This window comes from Podarcis raffonei, chromosome 5, assembly GCF_027172205.1.
Source record: "Podarcis raffonei isolate rPodRaf1 chromosome 5, rPodRaf1.pri, whole genome shotgun sequence".
Lineage (NCBI taxonomy): Eukaryota > Metazoa > Chordata > Lepidosauria > Squamata > Lacertidae > Podarcis > Podarcis raffonei.
In genome coordinates this window covers 59,328,123-59,352,616 of record NC_070606.1, presented here as the reverse complement: position 1 = coordinate 59,352,616, position 24,494 = coordinate 59,328,123, and the positions used below count along the sequence as shown (strand labels likewise).

At 41.4% G+C, this 24,494-nt stretch overlaps 1 protein-coding gene across 4 annotated transcripts in view; it reads left to right on the top strand.

Annotated features, from left to right (window-relative positions):
• Positions 1-24,494, top strand: part of ARMH3 (armadillo like helical domain containing 3) — a 122,921-nt gene that overhangs the window by 638 nt on the left and 97,789 nt on the right. The window contains exons 1-9 of one of the 4 annotated variants that reach the window (XM_053389450.1): positions 519-567; positions 3,525-3,588; positions 9,370-9,481; positions 9,927-9,983; positions 10,126-10,272; positions 10,806-10,913; positions 12,607-12,699; positions 13,801-13,875; positions 14,432-14,518. In XM_053389450.1, coding sequence (XP_053245425.1) covers positions 9,380-9,481; positions 9,927-9,983; positions 10,126-10,272; positions 10,806-10,913; positions 12,607-12,699; positions 13,801-13,875; positions 14,432-14,518 — 669 coding nt within the window. In that variant the 5' untranslated portion in view covers positions 519-567; positions 3,525-3,588; positions 9,370-9,379. Of the gene's footprint in view, positions 1-513; positions 568-839; positions 914-3,524; positions 3,589-9,369; positions 9,482-9,926; positions 9,984-10,125; positions 10,273-10,805; positions 10,914-12,606; positions 12,700-13,800; positions 13,876-14,431; positions 14,519-24,494 lie in introns of those variants that run through there. The other 3 variants (XM_053389451.1, XM_053389452.1, XM_053389453.1) reach the window with 3 other exon arrangements.

Genomic DNA, 24,494 nt, shown 5'->3' with positions numbered 1-24,494 from the left:
TTTCCATTAGGAGCATAGCTGTCAACTTTCCCCATTTTTTTAAGGGAAATTCCCTTATCCCGAATAGGATTCCTCACAAGAAAAGGAAAAAGTTGACAGCTATGATAAGGAGGGCTTAAGATTCCCGTACGCAGGACACTGGATCCCTCTAGTACGATTCTTTGCATGTTGACTCTGGAGTAAGCCGCAATAGGTTTAACAGAGCTTCCCCTTAGGTAAAAAAGCGCGTGGGGTGTAAATACACTGGATCGGGCTGTGAAAATTACAACTGCTTCCGTACTTTCTAATCCTGGGGTAGATTACAAAACAACTGGCTGCGGGAAGCCAGTTCTGCTGAAGGTTTCCTTTCCCCCCCATATATGCCCGTGTAAGGCCGGCTCTCGCCTATGCCGTCTGCTTTTCATCCGCACTCAACTCGCACTAGTACCCAGCAGAAGCCGTCCTCCGCAAGGTGGTTGGAGGTGGGGCCGGGCAGATAAAGGACGGCGCGCCTGCGTAGTAGGGAGAGGGCGGGGCGAAGTCTGACTCGGTGGCGCATGCGCGCCGAGAGGCGGTCGCCCCGCTCAGGTAACGGGGGCTGTTTCGCTCCCTTCCTTTTAGGGTCCGGCCTCGGTTGCGCCCCGCGCTGTGTAGTTAGGCAGCGGCCTTTGAGGCTAGGGAGGGAGCGGTCAGGGTACGAAGTTGGGCTGGCGGTGGGAGAGGACCTGCGGCACTGCCTGGGGTCGGGTGGCAAAACATGACTGGGAGGGAGGCGTGTTGGGGTGCAGAGGGGGACTTTGGAGGAGGCTGCCTGTGGGGCGCTCTTGGGGGCGTGTTTAGGGAGAAGGGGGCCTGAGCGCACCTGTTTTTCTGTGTACGTGGGATAGGGGACAGTACCTGGGATGGGAAGAGGAGAGCCCCATTTACAGTGGAGGTGAGTTGGGGTGGGGCAGGGTGGGGCGGGAGGAAGTAGGTAGGTGCTGCTGCTCAGGAGGCAGTTTTATGCATTTCCTGCTCTAGTCATCTCCCCCCACTCCTCTTTTCTGTTAAGTGCTTTCACCTTCCTGCACCCCTGTTGCAGTAGTATGGAAGAGGGAAGAGCTCTCATTTGGGGGCAGGTGAAGTGTCTTGTTCTGCTGTTGCCCACACGCTTAAGCTTCCACGTGGTTCCCTGCCCTCATAATTGGGACCAATGTGCTCTCTCTTCTCTTGTTTCCACATATTTTGATAAACGATTGGCTCCCCTGCCCCAAATCTTGTTTCTAGATCGCGTAATAGAGTCAATTCCCAGGTGTTGGAGATGACTAAATTAATATTCTTCAAGGGTGGATTCTCTTCTTTTCTTAGCCTTCCAGGGTATACCTATGGGCACAGTGAAGACTGTTAATCGGTTCGTAGGAGTTGGCTCCTATGTTTATAGCTTATACCGTCACAGTGCATGTATCCACTTTGTTATGTGTTCACAGGAAAGCTGAGTGATTATAGCAGCTGGGTGCACAAGAAAAGTGTACACATGCATTATAATACATATGTGTTGTCCACTTTCTTTGATGATCTATGTGTTAATTCCCACAGAAGTAGCTCCATGTTGGGATTTTGTAATGTCTGAAGCAGCTCCAAGTGTGCTTGCACATGTTAATAAAATCAAACAACTTCTCAGAAATATTGCAATCTGCATGTGCCACTTGTATTCATTTTAAAATATACCTGTGTTTTGATTTCTTCGGTCTATAGTTTTTTTTGGGTCACACATAACCAAGTGAGGGAACCTAAAATTGAAATGGTGAACACTTGCTTAACGGCAAGGCATATGTTTTAAAAATGACTTATAAAATACCTTATGCATTTCCCCATTTCATAAAGCAAACACTTTGAAGTAAAAGAGAAGCTGCAGAACTTAAAACCACAGTTGATGTGGTATTCATGATGACCCTTTTCTTTATGCATGAAAGTAGCCATAAGGGAAATAGGAAAATGCACATGGGGTTACAGCTAGGTAACTATGGCTTCCCTCCTCCAGCAGGCCATTCCCTTTCTACACACACACCATTTCTGCCCTCCTTTTCACAAACAATATTCTGTGGTTACTGAGAATTTTCTGCCCTTATTGGCGGTTTTTGTTTTTAAATTGTTTTATATCTGCAACCCTTGGAGTTCCCTTGAATGATCTGATTCTTCTCTCATATTTCTCTGTGTTCTTGTTACTTTTCCTGGCATTCCCCACTTGATTTCACTATTAGTAATTTCATCATCATCTTGTGCCTCCACTCGATGCAACCCCTTATATCCCATCATAATGAGTATCTGTTCACATAATCCCAACACTGTGCTTTGAAAGTGTATTAGCATTTATTCAAAGGTAACAGATTCCATGGTTTACATTTTGTGGTAGCTCTGACACAGATTAGAAGATTTCCTCATGGGTTTTATTTCTGTAACAACTTCTCATTGAAGCTTTGTTTATTTGTACATAATGAAGGGGAGCGGAAGTTGTAAGAGTACAGTTAACTTAAAAGACAATCTGCATTCATGCCTAAGTAGGAATTTGGACCCATACCTCTCTAGTTCAAGAGGTAACATTGCCCACCAGCTCACGTTCCAATAGCAAAATTTGATTAGAGGTTTGTGTTCCAGTGTTGATGGTTAGTTTTTTATAATTGAGATTGATTGGCCTGGAGAATGGTCTGAAAGTCCCTGGCACACTTTTGCCGCAAGTACGAAGCAGAATTGGCTCTATCAGGAAAGAGTAGACAGACTACAGACTTGGCAAATATTCTTTGTTCTTTATTAGAGTCCCAATATCTATTAACCAGAGCCAGGAGCAAAAGACATACAGTTATAATTAAAGAAGAGGGTGCCTCTGAGTACATTCTGAGCCCAGGAATTGGTTTTCAGTACCATAACTGAATTAAGCTCACAACCCTTTCACAGAAAAGTGCATTCCTGGTTAGCGTTCTTCATTTCTGCAGCCTAATTTAGGTGTGAAAAGTCATCTTGTTGCTATTTTTAAACAACTGGGAGTCAGGAATGCTTGCTGATTTATTGCAAATTGTCTAGAGATTCCAGTCTACACTCTTCCCACCCCTGCTATAAGGGATGGATTCTTAGGAATCCTTTGTAAGCTGTTCAGAGGCTCTGATGTAGAGGGACATCTTATATTATGCTTCTAAATATCATAAATAAAACTGCAATTTGTGACTGATATGTCTAACTCTTAATGGGTTACCGTCCGTTTGTCTGCCGTTCTCTAGAAGTAGTTGTGGTTGGTTATGCCAACAGTGTCTATTTTATTTTTCCTTCTCTAATTCTTCTCCTTTCTCATTTTGCTTCTGTATTTTCCCTCTCTGTGTTAGTAAGATCAGTCGGTTGGGTGTTTTTGTGGTGGAGGGATCTGAAACACGTGAGCTAAAGTTGCTGGGCAGTGAATCAAGTCATTGTCAGGCAGGTTTTAACCTGAGAGTCGGAACATGGCAGGACAGCAGGGGTTCTTGCATTGCAAACTTGATCTTATTGTATTCTTTTCTCCCTTTCTCTTTGTATTACAGAAGTAGTAGCTGCTTCACATGGGGACTTCTTAGACACTGAGCTGTACAAAAGAAGATCAAAATTGTAAGTGCTGATTCTAAGGAAGGTACTTGTATCACACCTGTAACTAACTTCGGTAAGATGCTTTGCTTTCTCGGGATAAGAAGTTTGAAATTCAAAACTGGCTACTTCAATACTTCAGCTGTAGGTTCCAGGATAATAAAATAATGTTACCCCCCACTGGCTGTGGAGTGTGTTTGCAACTTAATATGAGGCAGTTGGAGTCTATATTGCTTACACACAAGTGGTTTCCTTAGTTCCAATTAGTTCTAGGTGTGCAAATGTATTCCTGGATGTGGGGTCGCAAGAGGCTTAATTTATAGGCACTGAGGCCATTCTGAGGTTATTGTGGGCTTAATTTTTTTCCCTTGTAGATCAGTTTTAAACTCTGGCAGTAGAAAGAAATGAGCTTGCCTCTGAATATCATTTGCCGGGAATGGGAGAGTGCTGTTGCAGGCATGCCTTGCCTAGGGGCTTCCCTTTGACATCTGGTTGGCTACTGTGAGACCAGAATGGTGGACAAGATAAGCTCAGCAGAGTTCTTCTTACGTAGCTTCAGTCATGGGATGAGACTGCAAGTTATGACAGGGAAACATTGCACTGTAAAATATTATGTTTAGAACAGAAAATTATATTTCTAGAAATATTTCAGTTTCACCATATAATTGTATGGTGCCATAGAGTATTTCCTGATTTTAATGTCATCTCTGCAAAAGTCAATGTTTAATCTCGCTTCTTCTTTTTTAGTCTTTCTGCATAATATGAGATAAGGAGAAATTAATGTATCTGGCAGCAGCTGTGTATGTAGCTGCTCTGTGTCATGCCCTGTTGCTCTGTTGCCTCTTTTCTTCTCTGCCTGTTACAGCAGGCTGAAGTGGCTGGAGAAAGCAGAGGGGTGGTGATGCAGGAACACAGCAGCTGCATCCTCTGACATTGCTTCAGTGGGTTTCACTCTGTGGTGGCAGACATTACTTTGGGTCTGGCCTCTGGCTGTCGACAGTGACTAGAGAAAGAAGTCAGAGAGGTTCACAACCAGGGCATAACAATATCCTTCTTCTGTTTGTTGGTAGCATTTAGGGCATTATTTGAAAATTGGAATCTGTCTGACTATAATTCTCCCTGCCCTGTCCCACCCTTGGGTATTGCATACTACCCAGTCAAGCTTTTAAAAAAGTTGCTCTGGATTGGGATGCTGGAGGAATGCTATAACCAATTCCACCTATTGATCTCTCTTGCTCAGCCCCTTGGTGGACCCTCAGATGTTGAAGACTTTGGGGATGCATTTCAATCTGCTAGAATTATAATGCTGTGTTTGTTTGAACACATGGTACAGTCTTACCTCGGTTTACAGACACTTCAGGTTGCGTTTTTTTGGGTTGCGGACCACCGAAACCCAGAAGTACCGGAACGGGTTACTTCTGGGTTTTGGCGGTTGCACATGTGCAGAAGCGCCGAATCGCAACCCGTGCGTGTGCAGATGCTCCGCTGCTGGTTGCAGGCACTGCGGGGTGCAGGTGTGCATCCCTCACGGATCACGTTTGCAACCCAAGCGTCCACTGTAATAGTTCTGTTGAAATAAGCAGCTACTTTTCTAAAACTGGAGAAGAATGAAGGTCTGTACCAGTGATTTCTGTAGATCACAAGATCAAAAAAGCCCTTGAAGTTTTAGAATGAGAGCGTATTTGTACTTTTTGTTAACAGTTTTCCACATGTTACTTTGGATTCTCTAACGTAGGCAGCTATAAGATCGAAGAGACAGTCTTAATTGTTGCCTCTAGCAATTTCCCATATGCATGTGTACTCTGTCTAGTTTAGGACAGCCTGTGTCCCAGTTCTAGCCTTGTTGAAAGTGTGAACTTACCTGCATGATTGTGTTACCTGTCTGTAGCTTCTTTGCTCTCACTTTACAAAGGGATGTAGAATATTTTGCTTTCCTGGGCACCCAACACAAGAACTGAAATCTGTTACTCAGCTCCTAACTAGGTATACAAGGATGTTGTTTAACCCCATGAAATAACTTTGAACCAGAAGTATGGCTTGTTGTTTTAGTAGTGGTGACATGGAGTGATTAGCTGTATTCCAGGTAGACTACTCGGAGTATATGGACATAAGTGTGTCCTATTGATCTTGCTCAGACTTTCTGATTTTTGTCGCAAAAAATCTTTGAGTCTGACAAACAGAATGTTGTGCTACTGGTATCGCCTTCCTACAACTTTCTGGGTCGTATTCAACCAACTTGTATTCAGAGTAGACCCCTTGAAATTAGTGACCATGGTAGGACTTCCGGGTTGGCGCCATTGTTTAATGGCGGATTCCCTCCGAGCTCCGGAGGGAATCGGCTCCGTAGCGTCTGGGTCTGGCCGCTGCGGCGAAGCGGAGACCCTTAAAATCACAGGCGCGGATGCCTGTGAACATAGAGACTCGGCGGGCACCATTTGCGCCCCCCCAATCCGCGACGGAGCCTTTTTAAAGGCTTCGGAACGGAGGTAGGGTGAGGCGTGGTGCTGAGAGTACTCCCTCGCCTACGGAGTGAAGCCGCAATCCATTGACAGAGAGCGCCAACTTCTTCCAAGACCGATCGGACTCTAAAACATAAACCCGTGAGTAATACGGAGATTGGAACCTTAAAAATTTTTAATTTTGGATTTGGAACGAGCGGGAAGGGGCTAAAAAGGAAGTCCACCCCCCCTCTTTGTAAACAATTTAAAGCAAAGGACTGGGCAGCTAAGGTCGAGAGAATCTGTTTCTTGTTTTTTAATGAAAGATCCTGACTTCACGGTTTTGACACTATAAGAAGATTTACTGGAGGATAAAAAGAATTTTGGGAGCTGAAATTTCACCCCCCCGAGACCCGGGAACGTCCTATGAGAAAGCCTGTTGTATTGAAGATTTTGACAGCTGTCAAGTGAGCTGTTAGTCAGCTAGTTGTCAGCTGGAAAAAGAGAACATTGTTTCTGCTGTTTTTGCCGGTTTATTTGGTATAACTTTGTTGAAAATAAGGAGGGCTGATACAAAATAACTGGACTTTTGGTTTTGAGCTGAAAGGAACATTAAGGAACTAAAATCCCCCTAGAGGGGTAATAGGGACACTACATCACAAAAATGGCTGGAGTATGCAAAATCCAAGCAGAATTGGACAGAGCACTCGTTCTCTTGGGAAACTTGCAAGACGAATACAATGCTTTGTCTACAAAGGTATCACTGCTACACTGGACAGTAAACAACAGTTTTGAGCCTGATAAGGACTTGAAACAGGAAGCCTATTCAACTGAACAAATAAATGAAACTGAAAGTGTAGATACGATGGAGCAATATGATGTTTTTGAAGAAAATGAAGGAGGAGCAGGAGATTTGCAGGAGTCAAAGGAGAGTTACAATATGAGGCCTGACATGATGATAAAAAAGGACAATAAAAATTGGATGTGGAAAGCCTGGTCTGAATGGGAGTCTGGAAAATGGAGAGATCCCCTTTGGAGGAGATCTGAAGACCTGAGGATTACAAATTTGTTGAAGGTGAAAGCTGGAGCTTTGGGGCCATCTGGATCTGAAAGAAATTTGAAACAAGAGTTGGAGCACCCCATAGGCTTTGCTTTTAAGTATGGAGGACTGGCTGGAAGCAACATGGATTCTGTTGGGCCGGAGCCCCTCCGAGACTTGGGGCTTAACATCAAGGACTATCAAAGAGACCGGCAGAAAGGAACTGAGAGAGATATAAGGGCCTCGGACGTGAGATCTCCAGGCTAAATAAATAACATAAAGACTGATGGATATTGGTTGGGGACTGGAACCGGGAAAAGGGTGGGTGGAGGTTGGGAATCCAAAGGGTACATAAGGATAATTTGCTTTTTTTTATTTTGTTAGTGGTAAGGAAATTGGGTAAATCGTGGAAGGGAAATTTTGGTCGACTTTAGGAAAAAGGTTTAAGAATAATTAATGAGGTATAAGTATTGATGTGTGATTTTAATAAGGTAAAATTGGTTTTTTCTTTTTAAATTAATTGAAAATAAGGCTGTTAAAAATAAATTGAGGAAATGGAAAAAAGAAGTAAAGTAAAACAATAGTATGTTAGAACAAATGTTTAAGTTAAGGTAAAGAAATAAGTTAAGGATTTGCTGAACTGACAATTTAAATTGGAATACAAGAAGGGGAGGTGTGAGGAGGTCTGAGAAATAAGGTTAAGAATAATAAGTATCAGAAACTTCATGTGTTTTTTCTATTTTTGTTGTTGTTTAGTTTTGGATATTATGTATTTTTGTGTGTTTTTTTGTTTTGTTTATTTTTTTTTGTTTTTGTTTGTTGTGTGTTTCTTGAAAATGCCAATAAATATTTAATAAAAAAAAAGAAAGAAAAGAAATTAGTGACCATGGCTAACTTAGGTCCATTAACTTCAATGCATCTACTTGGAATAAAAGTTAATTGAATACAACACAGAAAGTTGTAAGAAGGTGATGCCAGTAGTGCATTGCACTACCTGCTAGAGACTGGCATTGTTTTCCAAAGATAAAAATGGTGAGTGTTTCTGCACCTGCCCCTTTAGACCAGACAAATGTGTGGAAGAAATGTTCTGCTTTATGACCTGTTTCATATGCCTGATGTTTGCAGAAAATAAATCTCTGTGTGGTAGGCTGAAGCTAATATATGTCAGTCACTGGAAATGCTCATGAAGGAGAAAGTTGTGGTATTTTCTCTCTAGTGTAAACAGTTGAAATGTGGAGCTCTTTAGGCATTGCAGATGTGCTACCATGTTTGTGCTTCTCTGTGCGTTATTTATTGTGCCTATTTGGAACTGCCATATGCCCCAGCTTCTGCTTTACCTCTATGTCTACGTCAGCACAGATGCTAGTTGCTTTAAATCCAGTAATCCTAGTATTGGGGTGAGGGCTGGTCGCTTACCCCAGGAAAGGAGACTTTTGCAAAGTGTATGTAGGCTATGGGATTGTAGGGGAGTGTGACACTTTCTTTGTGACTTCTTGCTCACAAGAGGAAAGCAAACTTCTCAATAATGGTAGAGAATAGTTGTTGAATAGAAAATATTCCTTTGGGCCAATTTCTATGTTAAACAAAGGTGTGCTGATCATCATTTGTACATGTTTAGAATTTCAGTCAATCCTAACTGCCCGGAGCACGTATCTACATAATATATTTCTAAATGTGTATCTGTGGCTTGTGTGCACTGCATTTTTATATTAACAGGTACAGATTTTTGTGTGTATAAGATTGGTGTGAAGTTGTGTTGCAGGATTCCTAATTTAGCAGGACTTCTGGTACAACTATAGCGCTCAGGAGACCAATTTCTACTTTCTTAGGTGCTAAATTTATACTTCCTTCTTGGGGTTTCCTGTTTGGGACTCTGGCTTAGCCAGATATTTGTTGGATTACTTTTGACAAGACTTTCTCTCTAGTTCCTCACCTTTTTAAATGAATCTGTAATCTTCCATGCTCCACACTTTCAATTTCTGTCCAGAATATTTGATGTGAAATGATTCCTGCAGCAGGTATAAAAAACAATTGCATATATATAAAAAATCATGTGCAAATCTATTTTGCATTATGCACATTTGGACAAATGTACACTTGCATTTTATTAAACTTATTTTTTGTACATTTTTTTCTCCTATGTAGAAAAAATATGTGTGAAGCAGCCCAGAGGAAATTAAGATGGTTGTAATGTAGTTAATAGCCATAAAGTGCCTTGTAAGCTCTAAATTTTTTTTAAAGCAGAGCATAACCTGAAAACGTGTGAATGCTGTGGAAATTAATCTTGAGACAGCTTCTCTGAAATGTGCCATGTCTCTCTATCCATAGATTGTAAGCCATGGCGCAAGCTGAGAAGAAAGGCGGATTGCTTCGGAAATCTTCAGCTAGTAAGAAACCCTTGAAAGAGAAGGTTGTGCTAATGTATGATGAGATCTTTACGGTAAGGATTGGACTTTGCTCTCCTCATTGTGGCATTTTGTTCAGCTGCAGGATACATTTTACTATGCTGAAGTAGTCCCATTGGGAAGTGTAAGGCAGGTTGCCCTAGAGCTGTGCCTTATTGCATTGTCTCTGGTTTCCTCTCTTAGTTTAGTATTAGTAGTATCTAGTATTAAGAATGAGAAGGGGAATGCAGTGAATCCTGCCTCTGGGTATGCTTTTACTTTCCCGCTTTGAGGTGAGTATATCTGTACAGCAGGAGATTTCCTCATTTAGAATTACTTCTGCAGGCTCTACCATTGATAAACTGCGGAAGAATATATGGTGTGTCTCAGGACCCATTTCTGCATGCTGTTTCCTGTTTTCCTGGTTACAATGTTGCTATAAGGACATCCATATTTTGTATCCACAGTGGCCATTGTAACAGGAATTACGTTCTCTTTCAGACAGAGGATCCCAGTAAATGCAGTCCTCGGTTTTGGGAGGAGCTCTTCCTCATGAAGGTAATATAGCAAAGATCAAAAACATCCACTGTCTTCTAATCATCTCTTCATGTTTACTCATCTATGTAGCAATTTTCCACCTTTAGCCATGTCCTCAGTGACTCCATGAATTGGCTTTTCCCTCTTCCCTTTGTCTTGACAGGTGAACTTGGAGTACCTGGAAGGGAAGCTGGAGTCTCTAGATGGTGAAGAGCTGATGAAGATAAAAGATAATATTAACTGTTTGTTCCAGCGCTGCATCCGGGCTTTGGGAGAAGAACATCCTATCAGAGTGGTCAATGCATTACAGGTGCTGTACTGTACATCTTGTGTCTTCAGTGGAGCTAAACCCAGGAACAGGCAGCTAATATAGTTGTATCAGTGTTGATGAAGGAAAGAGTCCACTTCCCATTAAGATTGACTAAGATACATGTCAGTTCAGTGTGCTAGACCAAAAATCCCCTCTGTTAGCATTTATATAATAATAAAATGGTTTCTTTTCTTTGCTACTTCATTGGCAGTCAGGAGAGTAATTGAGAATAAATCTATGTAAGCACATATCAAGTTCCAAAACAAGCAAGCATACTAAAAATGCAACCTGCATGGACATGGAAGAGAGTGAAGCCTATGTAATATGAATCTGCTGTGTTATACTAAATCAAAGTTTCCTGCTTGGCAGGGGGTTGGACTCGATGGTCCTTGTGGTTTATTCCAACTCTATGATTCTATGAAAGTAAACATCTTCCCAAAATACAGCTGTAAGGGTCTAGGGCATATAATAATAGGCTCTTGGTGCACTGAAAGCTTTCTCACAGTTCTAGTGTTTTTCTCTTTCTGACACAGACACTGTGTGCACTGATCCGTGGAGTTCATCAGAAGAACAAATCCACATCTGGCTTTGACATCATCAACATGTTAATGGGTTTTGACAAGGCTGAACTGTGTATGAAGGTGAGGGCTAGCTAAAGTGCAATAAAAGAAAGTGCTGTGGGTGAGGGTTAGGGAGACTGCAGCAATGGTGTGCTTGTGGAAGAGACATGTTAATCCATTGTTGATACCTTGGTTACTGTGTCTCCCATAGTATTAAAGGTCCTGGCCAAGGTATGGACAGTCTCATTTCAAATATAGCTGATATCTGCATGCAACCTCATGCGTTGCTTATATTTCTGCTAGCTTTCTTTGTCCTCTGAGTATTGGTAACAGAGAAGAAATAATGGTATATAGTGCTTTTTGCACAAATGATGTGTTGACTTTTAGGCACTTTATAAATATCTATAATGAGGCTGTGATTTGCAACTAGAGGGCAAAAATAGAAATGCTTTAATAGGCTGCATAACTAAATGTATCACAGCTGGGTTTTCTTTTGTGTGTGGGGAGTTAGCTCCATAAGGAAGCAAGGCTAATTACAGTATAATAGCACCTTGCTTGAGAATTACAGCATAATCAGATCAGTGCAAGGAAGCCCCACTCAATGATCCTTCATGCAAGCACTGACACTTCACTCTCAGGCTATTCTGTGCAACCATCTGGACGTACATTTTTATTTCCTCTTGTGAAATCAGCTGAGATTCTGAGGGAACAAAATTGTGTGTCACAATCCACACTGTGCGGTTTTGATTTGATGAAGCACAGTTTTAGGCAGAACTGTTGCTTTAATTTGTTGTGGTTATCTGCCTTGGGAAATGTATATTTGGTAATACTTATGTTTGAGATGATGGGACAGAATGCCTTTTAGAGAATACCTTCTAGAGATGGAAGTAAACAGATTTATTTATTAAAGACATTTGTACACAAATCCCCCCATAAAAAACTCTAGGCAGCTAACAACAAAATCAAAACACGATTTAGCAAAATAAAATATAAGTTACGAAAAGTTAAGAATTTTAAAACACCAAGACCAGCGGCAGAGTAGAAGTTATTCCAAAATATCAGATGAAAACAAATACAGTAAAAGAGCAGTCTACAAACAAAGAACATTCTTTAAATGGAAAGCTTTTATTAGCTTTTGTAAAGCCATTACAGAGGGGACCAGACATAATAGTATGTATTCAAGACGGCTTCATTTAGACCAGAGATGGAGAACCTGTGGTCCTCCAGATGTTGGACTGCAAATTCCATCATCTCTTACCTTAGCCATGCTGGCTGAGGCTGATGGGCATTTGAAGTCAACCATATTCAGAGATCCAAAGGTTCCTCATTTCTGACCTAGAATTTTACTGACATAGATCCTTCCCATCAAGGATCATGATTAAACTCTGTGGGGAAGGGCCATAGCTCAGTGGCAGAGCATTTGCCTTGCATGCAGAAGGTCCTAAATTCAATCCCTGACATACCCAGGTAGGGCTAGGAATGTTCCCTGCCTGAAGTCCTGGAGAGCCATTGCTAGTCAGTGTAGACCAGGGGTAGTCAATGGAAGGAGGATTCAGCTTGTGCCGTCCTAGAATCCTGAAATGCCCACTAGTGGGCAGTAGGGGCGGGGTTGACAACCCCTGGTGTAGACAAGACTGAGCTAGATGGGCCTGTAGTCTCACTCAGGCTAAAGCAGCGTCCTATGTTCCTAGTACTGTGTCGGGTACAGCGTCCATGTGGGGGCTGTGAGAAGTAATGGATATGCTGTGATTCATAGTAACTTTCCCCCCTCTAGAATCTGATGGAGAGTCTGGATGCTCTGCTATGTGCAGAAGGCTCTGAAAGTCTCAAGAATTTGTGCCTGAAGCTATTACTCTGTTTGGTGACTGTAAGTAATAGACAATAGAGTCAACTATAAAAAGCATGCACTTTCAAAACTTGGAAATTGTTATTTGTGAATTAGCAAGGAATTTTAGTCTCTAAGGCAGAGGAACTTTCAATTCCAGCTGATCAGTATTCCTGTTATAGAGATGACTGCTGTCTAAATCACAGTCTTGGATATAAGTATTGTGTTAGTACGTTTAATGTGAAGCCTCTTTTCCTGTCACAGGCAGGAATGTACTCTTATGTGTAGACCCTGTTTTAAGATTGTTCAGCGTATGCATCTCATGGAGGGAAGTTTGATACCCTTAATTATTTTAGGGAAGATTTACTAATTTACAGAGAGTTTTGTATTTGTTGCTGATGTCTACCTGTGAGGAATTGGTTTCTTTTTTGTTGCAAGTTTGTATTGGTTTTTTTCTCTTTACAAATGTCTGTCTTGTCTATCCTATCCTACAACTTCTCCCAATAGCTAATAATAAACAAGGAAAATCACCCTGAGGGCAGGGTGAGAGGTAGGCCAACCCATAATTAATGCAAGTATGTGAGCTTCTGTACCTCAAGCACATCCCTATAGCTCTGCCAAGTAAAGTGTTAAGTTTCAAGAGTCCCTAGCCTAAGCCATATTTTCTAACAGAGATTTTCAGCTTCCCTCTATCCAGAGCTCAACGGTAGGAATGTAGCAAGAAGCATTGTGATGAATCTTCTGGTGTTGGAAATACTGATTTTATTACTAGCAATATTTAGAAAGCACCCATAAGGCTAGAAGATAGCCCAGAACAAAATGGTTCAGGGGAAATTATATGAGTGATAAGATAGCATTAATATTGTACTAAGTAAAATCCTTAAAGTGTATACCAAAATCAGTAACCTCACTGTAGCCCTAGTACATATGCCTAGAACCCACAAAGAATGGGCTTCATTACACAGAATATGGGAGAGTTTCAGTAATTGAGAGCACTGCTTCTTGAAACAGGAGACAACAAAAAGTGGTGGGTGCAGTTAAGTAATTTTGCAAGGGTAGTAGTAGATAAGAGCATGTTTTAAGTGTGTTGTCACTTCCAGAAACTTCTTTAAAACAACAACCGCCCTTTGATTCTCAATTCAGGTGACGGATAACATCAGTCAAAACACAATTCTGGAGTATGTGATGATTAACAGCATCTTTGAAGCTATCTTACAGGTAAGTTCCACTGGTCACAGACCAGTTCCAGCCCTAAAAAAAACCACAAATCTCTGGGCAGTTAAATTTTCCATACTGCATAGCTATAAATAGTGCAGTTCCTGTGATGTTGCTTAAATGGAAACTTAAGATGAATGCCAAGTAGCATGTTAATGTCTCTCTTGCTTTAGTCTTTCTGTTTTTATTTTGGTCAGTGTATGCATTTTAGAAGATTTCATTCAGAACTTTTATAAATTTGGCACTGTGAACCTAATTCTCTAATAAGCTATGACAAGTAATTTTTTTTTAGTGCAGTCAGCTTAAGTCCGTACCCAGCTATTCATTCCCTTCAAATGTGCTGATTCTCTTCAAGGTAAAATTTTCGTTTGAATTTGCTCTATACAAATGGGGATTGTCAAGGCCTTTTTAAAGTTTTATAGGTTCATTTTTGAAACAGACTTTGGGTCTGTTTGCCTGTTGTTTATCTACATCTTTTCAGTTCAGGTGTCTAGAATCACTTTGTTCTTTGCAGCATAGAACCACAGTTAATCTAAGTTATTCCTTTTCTTGATTTTAGATCCTCTCCAGTCTTCCCAGTCGCAGGGAACATGGTTATGAAGCTGTTGTCCTGCTTGCCTTATTAGTAAACTACAGAAAATATGAGGTGAGTAATTCATGTGGAAAACGTGTACCTTACCCCTAGGGCACACATGTCCAAAGTCTGAATGAATTTTATTATTTTGGTCACAGACCAGTTCCAGCCCACATACAATATCAAGGAAGTCATAAAACACAATAGGAATACATTTGAATTTGCAATTAGGTATAACAGGGACAATACAGATATAGCAGCAGTTTAAAAATATATAAATTAAAACTTAGTTATTAACATATAACCTAAAATTATCATTTAAGGCCTTAATCATTATGATAGCACAGCTTGTTCCCTAAGTTTTATGGCAATTGCACAGAATTTGGCTACCCTTAACGTGATCTCGGGATCCTTGTTCTCTGCCAGGGATTTTAGACATTGAAGTTCGGAATCATTTGGAGATTTTTGCATAGCAGGGGTAATAAATACTGAGCGTATATCCCCGTAGAAATGGCAACGTAACAAGGCATGAGAGACAGTTTCTACCTCCATCAAGCCACAGGGGCAGACTCGTTCCGCGTATGGTTTACCCTCGAATCTGTCCTGCAATAAGGCACATGGCAGTACGTTGAATCTTGCGAGGGTAAATGACTGTCTGTATTTAGGTGTTTGTAATTTTGACAAATAATTTGCTGGGGTAAATCCTCTCCCATTATCTTTTATTGCTGGGTGTTTATTCATCTCGCTCACGTGGCATTGCAGTTCCACATCCCAAATTCGTTGGCGGATTATTGCTCCAGCTTTCTCTTAACCTACAGCTATCAGGGCCTGTGGAGAAAACCCCAAGCCTCTTAGTTTTTCATGCAGTGTAGCTTTCCATTTGGATTGGTAGGAATCCAGTAGGGTTAAGGGTGCCAACCCAACAGGGAAAAAGATAAATTTTAACCAGTAATGGATCTTCAGATTTCATATCTGAGCGCCAACAGGGGTTTGCCTGACCTCCAGGTGGACAGCTATGTTAGACACACAAGAAGGGATCCCTAGCAGGCAGTGATAGAACTTAGTTTGGAATGATTCTAAGGGAGCAAGGTTTAAGAAGCTGCAGATCTGAGAGCCATATGTCAGTTGTTTTAATATTTTTGCAGCAAAGACCTGGGAGGCTGCCGGAATATATTGGCCCCCTTTTCCGTAGAAAAACGTTATAATAGCTTTGGTAGATCTTTGGGCATTTACAATAGTATTTTTAACCTGATAATGCCACGGGCCCTTTTCCTGGAAGATTAAACCCAGGTATGTAAAAGATGATACCTGTTCAATAGGTCGATTGTCAATTCTCCATTTGTGTCTCATTCTTTTTTTAGAGAACACCATAACTTTTGATTTGCTATAGTTAATTGTTAATTGTTTGGTATTACAATAAACAGTGAGAGATCTTAGAAGTTTTCTTAGGCCTACACAGGAGAAGGAAATTAGAACTGCATCATCCACATATAAGAGAACTGGGAGGGGTGTACCAGCCAATTTAGGGGGGGTGGGCATTTTCTTTCTCCATGTTTCCTACTAAGGAGTTAATATAGAAGTTGAATAAAGTAGGCGCAAGGGCACAACCTTGTTTAACTCCACGGTAGGTTTGGATTTCCTTGGATAAATGGCCCTGTCAGTCACACCTAACCTGGACCCGAGTGTTTTCGTATAAACTGCGGATGAGACACAGTAGACGTCTGTCTATGTCTGAGGTGCTTAGTTTTCCCCAAATCTGGCCCTCTTAGAAAAAAGTTTGGGCACCCCTGCCCTAGGGGTTTACAAAGTTTGTTTGGCTTTAGTTGTCAATTTAAAAATGGTGGTTGCCAGGACTCTGCCCCTTCTCCAAGGGGCAGATTCCTGCCCTTGAAAGCATCATGCACAGCCAGGAACAATTTCCACTCTCCTAGGGTGGCAGATTGTTTCTGCAGTTGTGCTGCATTTCCACTATGCTCCAAGTGCCTTGAAAGTGCATTGTGAAAAAGAGCCCCATTTGTTTTCTCCAACTTCTTTGTTCCTGGGAAACAGTATAGCTGCAGGACAGTCCCCATCTCTCTCTCGTGGGTTTCAAGCTGGAGTGGAGTTCTGGGACTTTTTCTCCTGAGGTGCCTCAGAAATACAACAACAAAATAAGCAGCAGCCTTTCTCTCAACCTTGTAGTAAGAGAGGTAGGTAGGGATGGTTGGCACAGTTGCATTCTAGTTACAAGGTTGGGAGGAAAGCTGGTAGTTGTTGCACTCACCAGGTGAGGATAGTGAGTGGAATTATCGACTCTTGTCCTGATGTGCTAGAATGTGAGCTAGAGCATGTTGAAAAATTGTGTCCTGCTTGCATCCAGATGAAAAGTTTTGTACTGTATCCATTTTAGTAGTATCTCTGTGTTTTCTAGTGTACTTTGTGTATGTGTTTAGAAATAATCCTACAGTTCTTTGCTTATAAGTACAAGGAAAGCTGTTCTATAAAGTACATATTTTTAGTATGGGAACAGCTAATGCCCCGTCTTAAAAAAGTGGGAGTTTCTAGTTTAGGTTTCCAGACCCATAATGTGTATGATTTGGCAGCTAACTGGGTAGCCTGTCGGACTATTAACACCCTTGATAGAATTGATGGCCGTGTGATCAGTGGATGACCTGGTATGTTACGTAGCACACAGTTCCTTGAGGGGATAGCGTGCATGTGTTTCTGATGCTTTCCAATTACTTGTTATTTTCTCCAGTTTGCCTGAGGCACAGTATTTTTATTATGGCTTCTATCATTTTGCCTAGTCTGCAGGATTTGATCTCACTGTTAGCTAATAGATGCTGAAACCCATAATTTCTGGATGTGGAAACAAGATGTATCAGGTGGTTTCATATTTCTGTAGTCCCTTTGGGATGTTAGTGCATACTTTAGTCAGAAACACAGAAACAATGCTAATAGCATTCCCAAATCTAAAAGCAAACTTAGGTCAGTGGAAATATCCTCAGAGAAAGAAAAGGTTATTGTTTTGCTGCTATTAGATGAGGGTCAACTGGAGTAGTCTGTTTCAGATAAAGTCATTTGGAAGTCCCTCCTGGGGAAAATAGGCTTGCATAAGGCTTAATTTTTCTCCTAGGGGTTGTCTTGGCTTTGCATTACAGCTGAGAGAACTTATATGTATGTGGTGCTATATAAAGCAGTTAGTATGATTTGAGAAAGTAGTAGATTTTTCCTGGTCAGTCTGGAGAGACATTAGAATTGCATGTATTTGTGTCATGCCTCCAACATTACTAATCTTCTGTCGGAGGGTGTGGGGGATTTTCCTGTTTTTTATGTAAGCTGTGAGAGTCTTTTCATTTCAACCACACTGTTGCTGGTCATACTTTTTTCCCCCCCAGAGCCTCGTGGGCTGCTAAATTGTTCCATTAAGTTAAGGAAATCTAATTGTATTGAGAGCATATTCGTTGCTTATGACTTTAATGCTTGTCTATTAAAAAAAACAACCCCTCTAGTGTTGCTTACAAAAACATGGTTTTAAATGTGCTTCAAGATTAGCAGAATATTTGCTGATGTCTTTATTTCTTATCCAGGTTCACCTTATTTTTTTTTATTGCAAAATCATTAATCTGATTTATAGACAGTGCTCCTACGAGCATAGAATTTCAGTCCATTGCCCTGATTACTACCTCCAATGGCTTTCTTTATTCCCAGGTGACTCCATGAACTGCAGCAATTTAGGAGTGGGTGGGGCTTTCCTAAATCTATAGATTCATTTCCTCTCTAGTTTAGAGCCCCTTGATATCCAGTTGCCAACACCTAAGCGTAAAGCTTTCTGGAAGCATAAAAACAAGTAATTTCATAATCTTAAACTGAGAGGTGGGTACTGCTGTCTGTTGAATCCTAAGGCAGAACATGTAAATCTCTATAAATATGTGTATGTTTAAAGTGAAAAACAATATAATAGAATGAAACAAACACTTATCTATAATCCGGATATGGCATGTTAAGACTAGGCATGAATCAAATTATCCTCCTTTTGCGATCTCTGACACAGCGGTGGAGAACAGGATCTGATTGGGCAGGTGGGGGTTGAGATTGTTTTCTCCCCCACCCTCATGGGCCACGTTTGACAGGTGGCTGGAGCCACCCATCGGCCAATCACTTTCCCCTCAGGAATCTTATGACTTTAATGTCCCTTTCAAAGGGCAATCTTGCTCAGTACTTTGCATAGGGGTTTGCAGGCACTGTGGGTCAACTGATTGGTGCTGTTTGCAAACCTCCTTTTGGAGCCAGATTTTTCCCTGTCCCATGCCTGACACCATATACGGCAGGTATAGGGCAGGTGGCTGTGGCTTGGTCTGCAGGCAGGAGGTTACCCACGCCTGCTGTAACAAAGTCTATTCAGCTTGTTTTGTGGAAGGTCTCATTTCAAACCCCACCCAGACTGTGGTTTGCAGCGCTAACCATAATGCAGAACCCAGGCCATGATTTGAAATTTAAAAATTATACCGGCAAGCTGCTTCTGTACAGCCAGTCCTCCAGTCCTTGACTGCAGTGGCTTCTGAAGGTGGAACCGTGGCCATAACTAGTTCAAACCCATAGTTTGACAATTTTAACACCTCATGGTACCATACTTAAGCTTTCTAGTGTGATATCAGAATTGGTTTAAGGCATAGTAATCAGAATGGCAGTCAATTTTAGATCATGATTTCTTTCAGAATCTCATAAATCGTGATATTCTAGTGAGGGAAATGTTGGAAGATGTGTGCATATAGGCAGTTAGGTTTTAGAAAATTAAGTATCCCACAATTGTATACATGTCTGTATGTATGCATGACTCCCATATAAGCTGGTGTAGGCTTTGCAGCCTTAGCCTGGTTTCATGTTGTACTCCCCACTCCTGCCTACAAGCAATAAGAAAATCCAGATTTGGCAGGGTGTGTATTGGGGAAAGGAGGGAATGGAACCTCCTTACTATGGTTTGGTAACCAGAACAGAGCACGTTTGTTAAACTGATACAGTTATATAATTTCCATTAGTCTCTTTTCATTCAATTATAGCTATGAAATCACTATAAATATGCCTTGAAATTGTTACTTATACATTCTATCTATCGGTCTCCTGACCTTTATGTCTACTCCTAGGGCAACTCATAAATGATGATAAAACAATGATGGATAAAGATTAACAAGTTAAAACAGCAGAATGATAAAAGCAATTCAGATTGTTTTTAAGGGGAAGGGCTGTAATTCAGTAGTAGAACATCTCTTTTGCATGTAGAAGGCCTTAAGTTCAATCCCTGGCATCTCCTGGTAGCACTTGGAAGGACACCTGTCTAAAATTTCGGTGAGCCACTGCCAGTCAGTATAGACAGAACTGAGCTATATGGGACAATGGGCATCTTCCTATGTTCCTTGAGCTATGTTCCTAGATGCTGTTTTAAAAGTCTGGGGAAATGAAAAAAGTACCGTATTTTTCGCTCTATAAGACACACCAGACCACAAGACGCACCTAGTTTTTGGAGGAGGAAAACAAGAAAAAATATTCTGAATCTCAGAAGCCAGAACAGCAAGAGGGATCGCTGTGCAGTGAAAGCAGCAATCCCTCTTGCTGTTCTGGCTTCTGGGATAGCTGTGCAGCCTGCATTCGCTCCATAAGACGCACACACATTTCCCCTTACTTTTTAGAAGGGAAAAAGTGAGTCTTATAGAGCAAAAAATACGGTATTTACGTAATGTAAAATATGTGCAAAGTTTACCTCCCTGGCAGGTACATTCCAAAGGTGGGAAAAGGCTTCTGAAGAAGTCAATCATAAGCTAGTCCCCAGGTCCTAAGCTGTACAGGGGTTTAATAGTAAGCATCAATACTGAAGGTACCAAGTAAATCCAGTCAGCTGATGTGAAGTGACAGCCATCTTGAAATTACCGTATTTTTTGCTCTATAAGACTCACTTTTTCCCTCCTAAAAGGTGAGGGGAAATGTGTGTGCGTCTTATGGAGCGAATGCAGGCTGCACAGCTATCCCAGAAGCCAGAACAGCAAGAGGGATTGCTGCTTTCACTGCACAGCGATCCCTCTTGCTGTTCTGGCTTCTGAGATTCAGAATATTTTTTTTCTTGTTTTCCTCCTCCAAAAACTAGGTGCGTCTTGTGGTCTGGTGCGTCTTATAGAGCAAAAAATACGGTACCTGTTCACGTGATTTAATATGAAGTAAAACTAATTGCTTTTTTGTTTAACCTTATTTGTGACAGTTTGGTTACTTTTATTGTTTGGAATCTTATTATAATTACTACTATTATAATATATTTATTTATACCTTGCCTTTTTCATTGTTGGGACTCAAGGCAGCTTACAGATAAAAAGTAGGAACTGCTAAAAAAGAAGAATAAATCATTAAAATACTCTCATTAAAATATAATTAGACCTCGATAGAATTAAAACTGCCTACATCTATGAAATCTGTTTAAAAATTTTATGATAACAGTATGTACACTGCATGTAACTGAGTAAAGCTTTAACATTACAGTGGTACCTCGAGTTACAAATGCCTCAGGTTACAAACACTTCAGGTTACAAACTCCACTAACCTGGAAGAGTTACCTTGAGTTGAGAACTTTGCCCCAGGATGAGAACGGAAATGGTGTGCCGGCGGCGCAGCGGCAGCAAGAGGCCCCATTAGCGAAAGCACGCCTCTAGTTAAGAACAGTTTCAGGTTAAGAACAGACCTCTGGAACGAATTAAGTTCATAACTAGAGGTACCACTGTATTTAAGCTCATGTCCTTTTTAAAAAATAACCCATGTTGCCAGTTTTAAAATGTTAATATGCTAGCTCAGAAAAATGCTGAGTCGATTTAAGATGGCTAAATAGTGATATCTTTTAATCACTGCAGTTACTGCAATACAAGCACCACCAGGTGGCGTGATGCTTCTGGTGAGAACTGGGGGTGAGAGGCTGAGCCCCTGTTCTGGTTAACTCTGTAGCTGCACAAAATGCAATGTGCTTGAAGTTCCACTTCTAGTCCTAAAAATCCATGACCATCACAAAAAACACAGTGGTGACCGGACCCAAAGTTGGTTAGCTTGGGCAAGGTAGTAGCCATCTGTCCCTTCATACCATATCCTGTGGAGATCACTTCAGAAACCTTGCAGTGCCTTTTCTCTTTTAGAGGAATTTCTAAAGTCAGGAATGGGATGATTGTGTGCTGAGAACTGTACAAGAGCCTAACTAACATTCATAACTGTGGAACTGAAGGACAACCAAGATTCACCAGAGAACTGGGTAAAGTCATTCCAAAAGAATAACTGTGTTTTGCAATAAGTAAAGGAAGATGCAGAACAAGGTGTGACTGTTCTTGTAGAAAGCTTAGGCCTTGGGGGTATTAGAGACCTCACTGATACAATCTCCTTGCTGTGGCAGGCCCTTGCACCCAAAGTGGTAATGGGAAATTATGGTGCAGGACCAAATAGCCCTTTTAGGTGAAACAAAGCTCTGTTTATCTTAGTGTCTTCAAAGCTATCTCCTCATCTAATCAAGGTAATTATGTAGAAAGGTCAAAGGCCTTGAGTACATTGAACAGTCGTAAAGATTGTGTAAAAGAAAAGATCTGAAAGTGCAGAGGCCTGGGGGCAAAGCTATTCTGTTTATTAATTCTGCCCTGGGAGATGAAATGGTTGTTTTTTAAAAATGATTATACACCAAATAAATGAACAGGTTCAGCTGCATATTGTTAATCTCTTGCTGCAGATAGCAGTGCCGTGTTTGGAATTTACGTTCAGGAAGCACACTTTCCACAGATTAAGTTTTTTTTTTGTTCTCCCCCCCTTTCCTAAGTTTAAATTTGTGAGGAATGTTCTCATCTCTCCCTCCATTTTAAGTGTTCTTGTGATGCAGAGCTGGGGGCACTATGCTATGCTGGGGTTTATGTTACAAGATACCAGTCCATATTAGCCTTTTTTTTTCTTTTAAAAACACTTTTCTACCTTTCCTCATGGATTACACATGACTCATGTGGGACTGAGTTGGAGTTAGGCAAGAGTTAAGTTTTTCCAAACTGCAGAGTATTGCAACCAAGAAATCCATGGCCTCCCCAGGAAAAGAGGAGGAAGAGAATCAACAGAGAAAATAAAACACACATAGCCGGGAAGGCAGGTGCGCTCCCTCTTCACCCCTGTGCACTTACATTCTTGATCTATTAGAGCCGAAACCCTACTGACTCTGATAAATAACAAAGAAATCCTCTTGAGTATGTGCAGTTTCTCATTTTAAATGTACTAAACTCATGGCACCATCATGACTACAGAAATAGCATTGTGTTTCCTTCTGCTGCCCTGGTGCTAAGCACTTTTACTTGTGAGAAAACATCATTTATATTTTTAAAGTAAAAGTACAGTCATACCTTGGGTTACAGATGCTTCAGGTTGCGTGTTTTCGGGTTGTGCACCGCGCCGAACCCGGAAGTACCGGAATGGGTTACTTCTGGGTTTCGGCAGTCGTGCATGCACAGAAGCGTTGAATTGCGACCCACGCGTGCGCAGACACGACGCTGCAGGTTGCGATCGCTGTGGGTTGCGAATGTGCCTCCCGCACGGATCATGTTTGCAACCCGAGCGTCCACTGTACTAAACTGAACATCTGTAATGTTGTGCATAGATTGGAAACTGTGTGCCTGGTTCAGTGGTGGTGTGATCCTGACATTACTAGGGTGGTTCTGAGTTGCTTTTATGCATGACTGAAGAAAAGACATTTGAAATGTGCCGAGGCACTCATATTTAAGGGGAGGGTCTTCACTTCAAGGATGTCAATAATAATTATTTTTTAATCGTTTCACAAAATACCCAGTGTCTTGACTTCTGCCCTTTGAACTGCTCCTGAGTGAAGAAAGCCTTTGGTTCATACACAAGGATTTCAAAAAGGTCTGAAAGATGTCAGTTATTTGGGGTCTTAGATGTTGCTGTTTCTCCAGTCAATGACCCTCAGAGTGGCTTACAATAGATTGAACATATTTAAATTTGTGTGTACATATGTGTAAAGAAAATTCCATTTTTTTAGTCCTGCTGTGTTGTATCAGCTGTCAGAACACACAGATATGAAGTAGGTAAAGCTTTTCCTATACACACTTAGTAGGAACAAGTGTTGTTGAATTCAATGAGACTTTCTTCCAAGTAGATATGCATAGGGTGTACTGTCAGACGTCTTTTTTTTGGTTCTAGCTGTCTTACCTATTCCTCTCGTAGTCTGCTGTATTTAGCTTGTCTCTCTGCTAAAGGTAAAGGGACCCCTGACCATTAGGTCCAGTCGTGGCCGACTCTGGGGTTGCGGCGCTCATCTCGCTTTATTGGCCGAGGGAGCCGGCGTACAGCTTCCAGGTCATGTGGCCAGCATGACTAAGCTGTTTCTGGCGAACCAGAGCAGTGCACGGAAACACCGTTTACCTTCCTGCCGGAGCGGTACCTATTTATCTACTTGCACTTTGATGTGCTTTCAAACTGCTAGGTTGGCAGGAGCAGGGACCGAGCAACGGGAGCTCACCCCGTCGCAGGGATTCGAACCGCCGAACTTCGGATCGGCAAGTCCTAGGCTCTGTGGTTTAACCCACAGCGCCACCCGCGTCCCTGATAAAGTAGGTACTTGCCTCCAAAAGCTCATAGTGCTTTTATCTGTCCTTAAGATGACAGATGCGTCTCTGTATTTTGCATTACCATCCTGTAATGGCAATTTTTCTTGAATTGTTGCTTTTCCCTTCCCAGTATTTGGCTCCGTTTAGGCACTGATAATAATCACTGAACTAAACCAAAGCTGTGAGCATAAGGTTGCTGTTAATGGGATTGCAATTCCTTTGGTCCCAGATGTTTCAGTCTGCACTGGTCTATCTCTCATATATGAACCAGTCTGTGCTAGACACTCTCTATAATGAGTGTTGCATGGTGGGTATGTATGTATGAGACATGGGTAGCTCTTTATTTAGAACATTGTTCAACCAGGAGCATAGAAAACTGCTATACTGATGGACACTGGCACTAGATGGATGCAGTATTGAATATATTGGCTTGTTTACTGTTTCCCTAACCA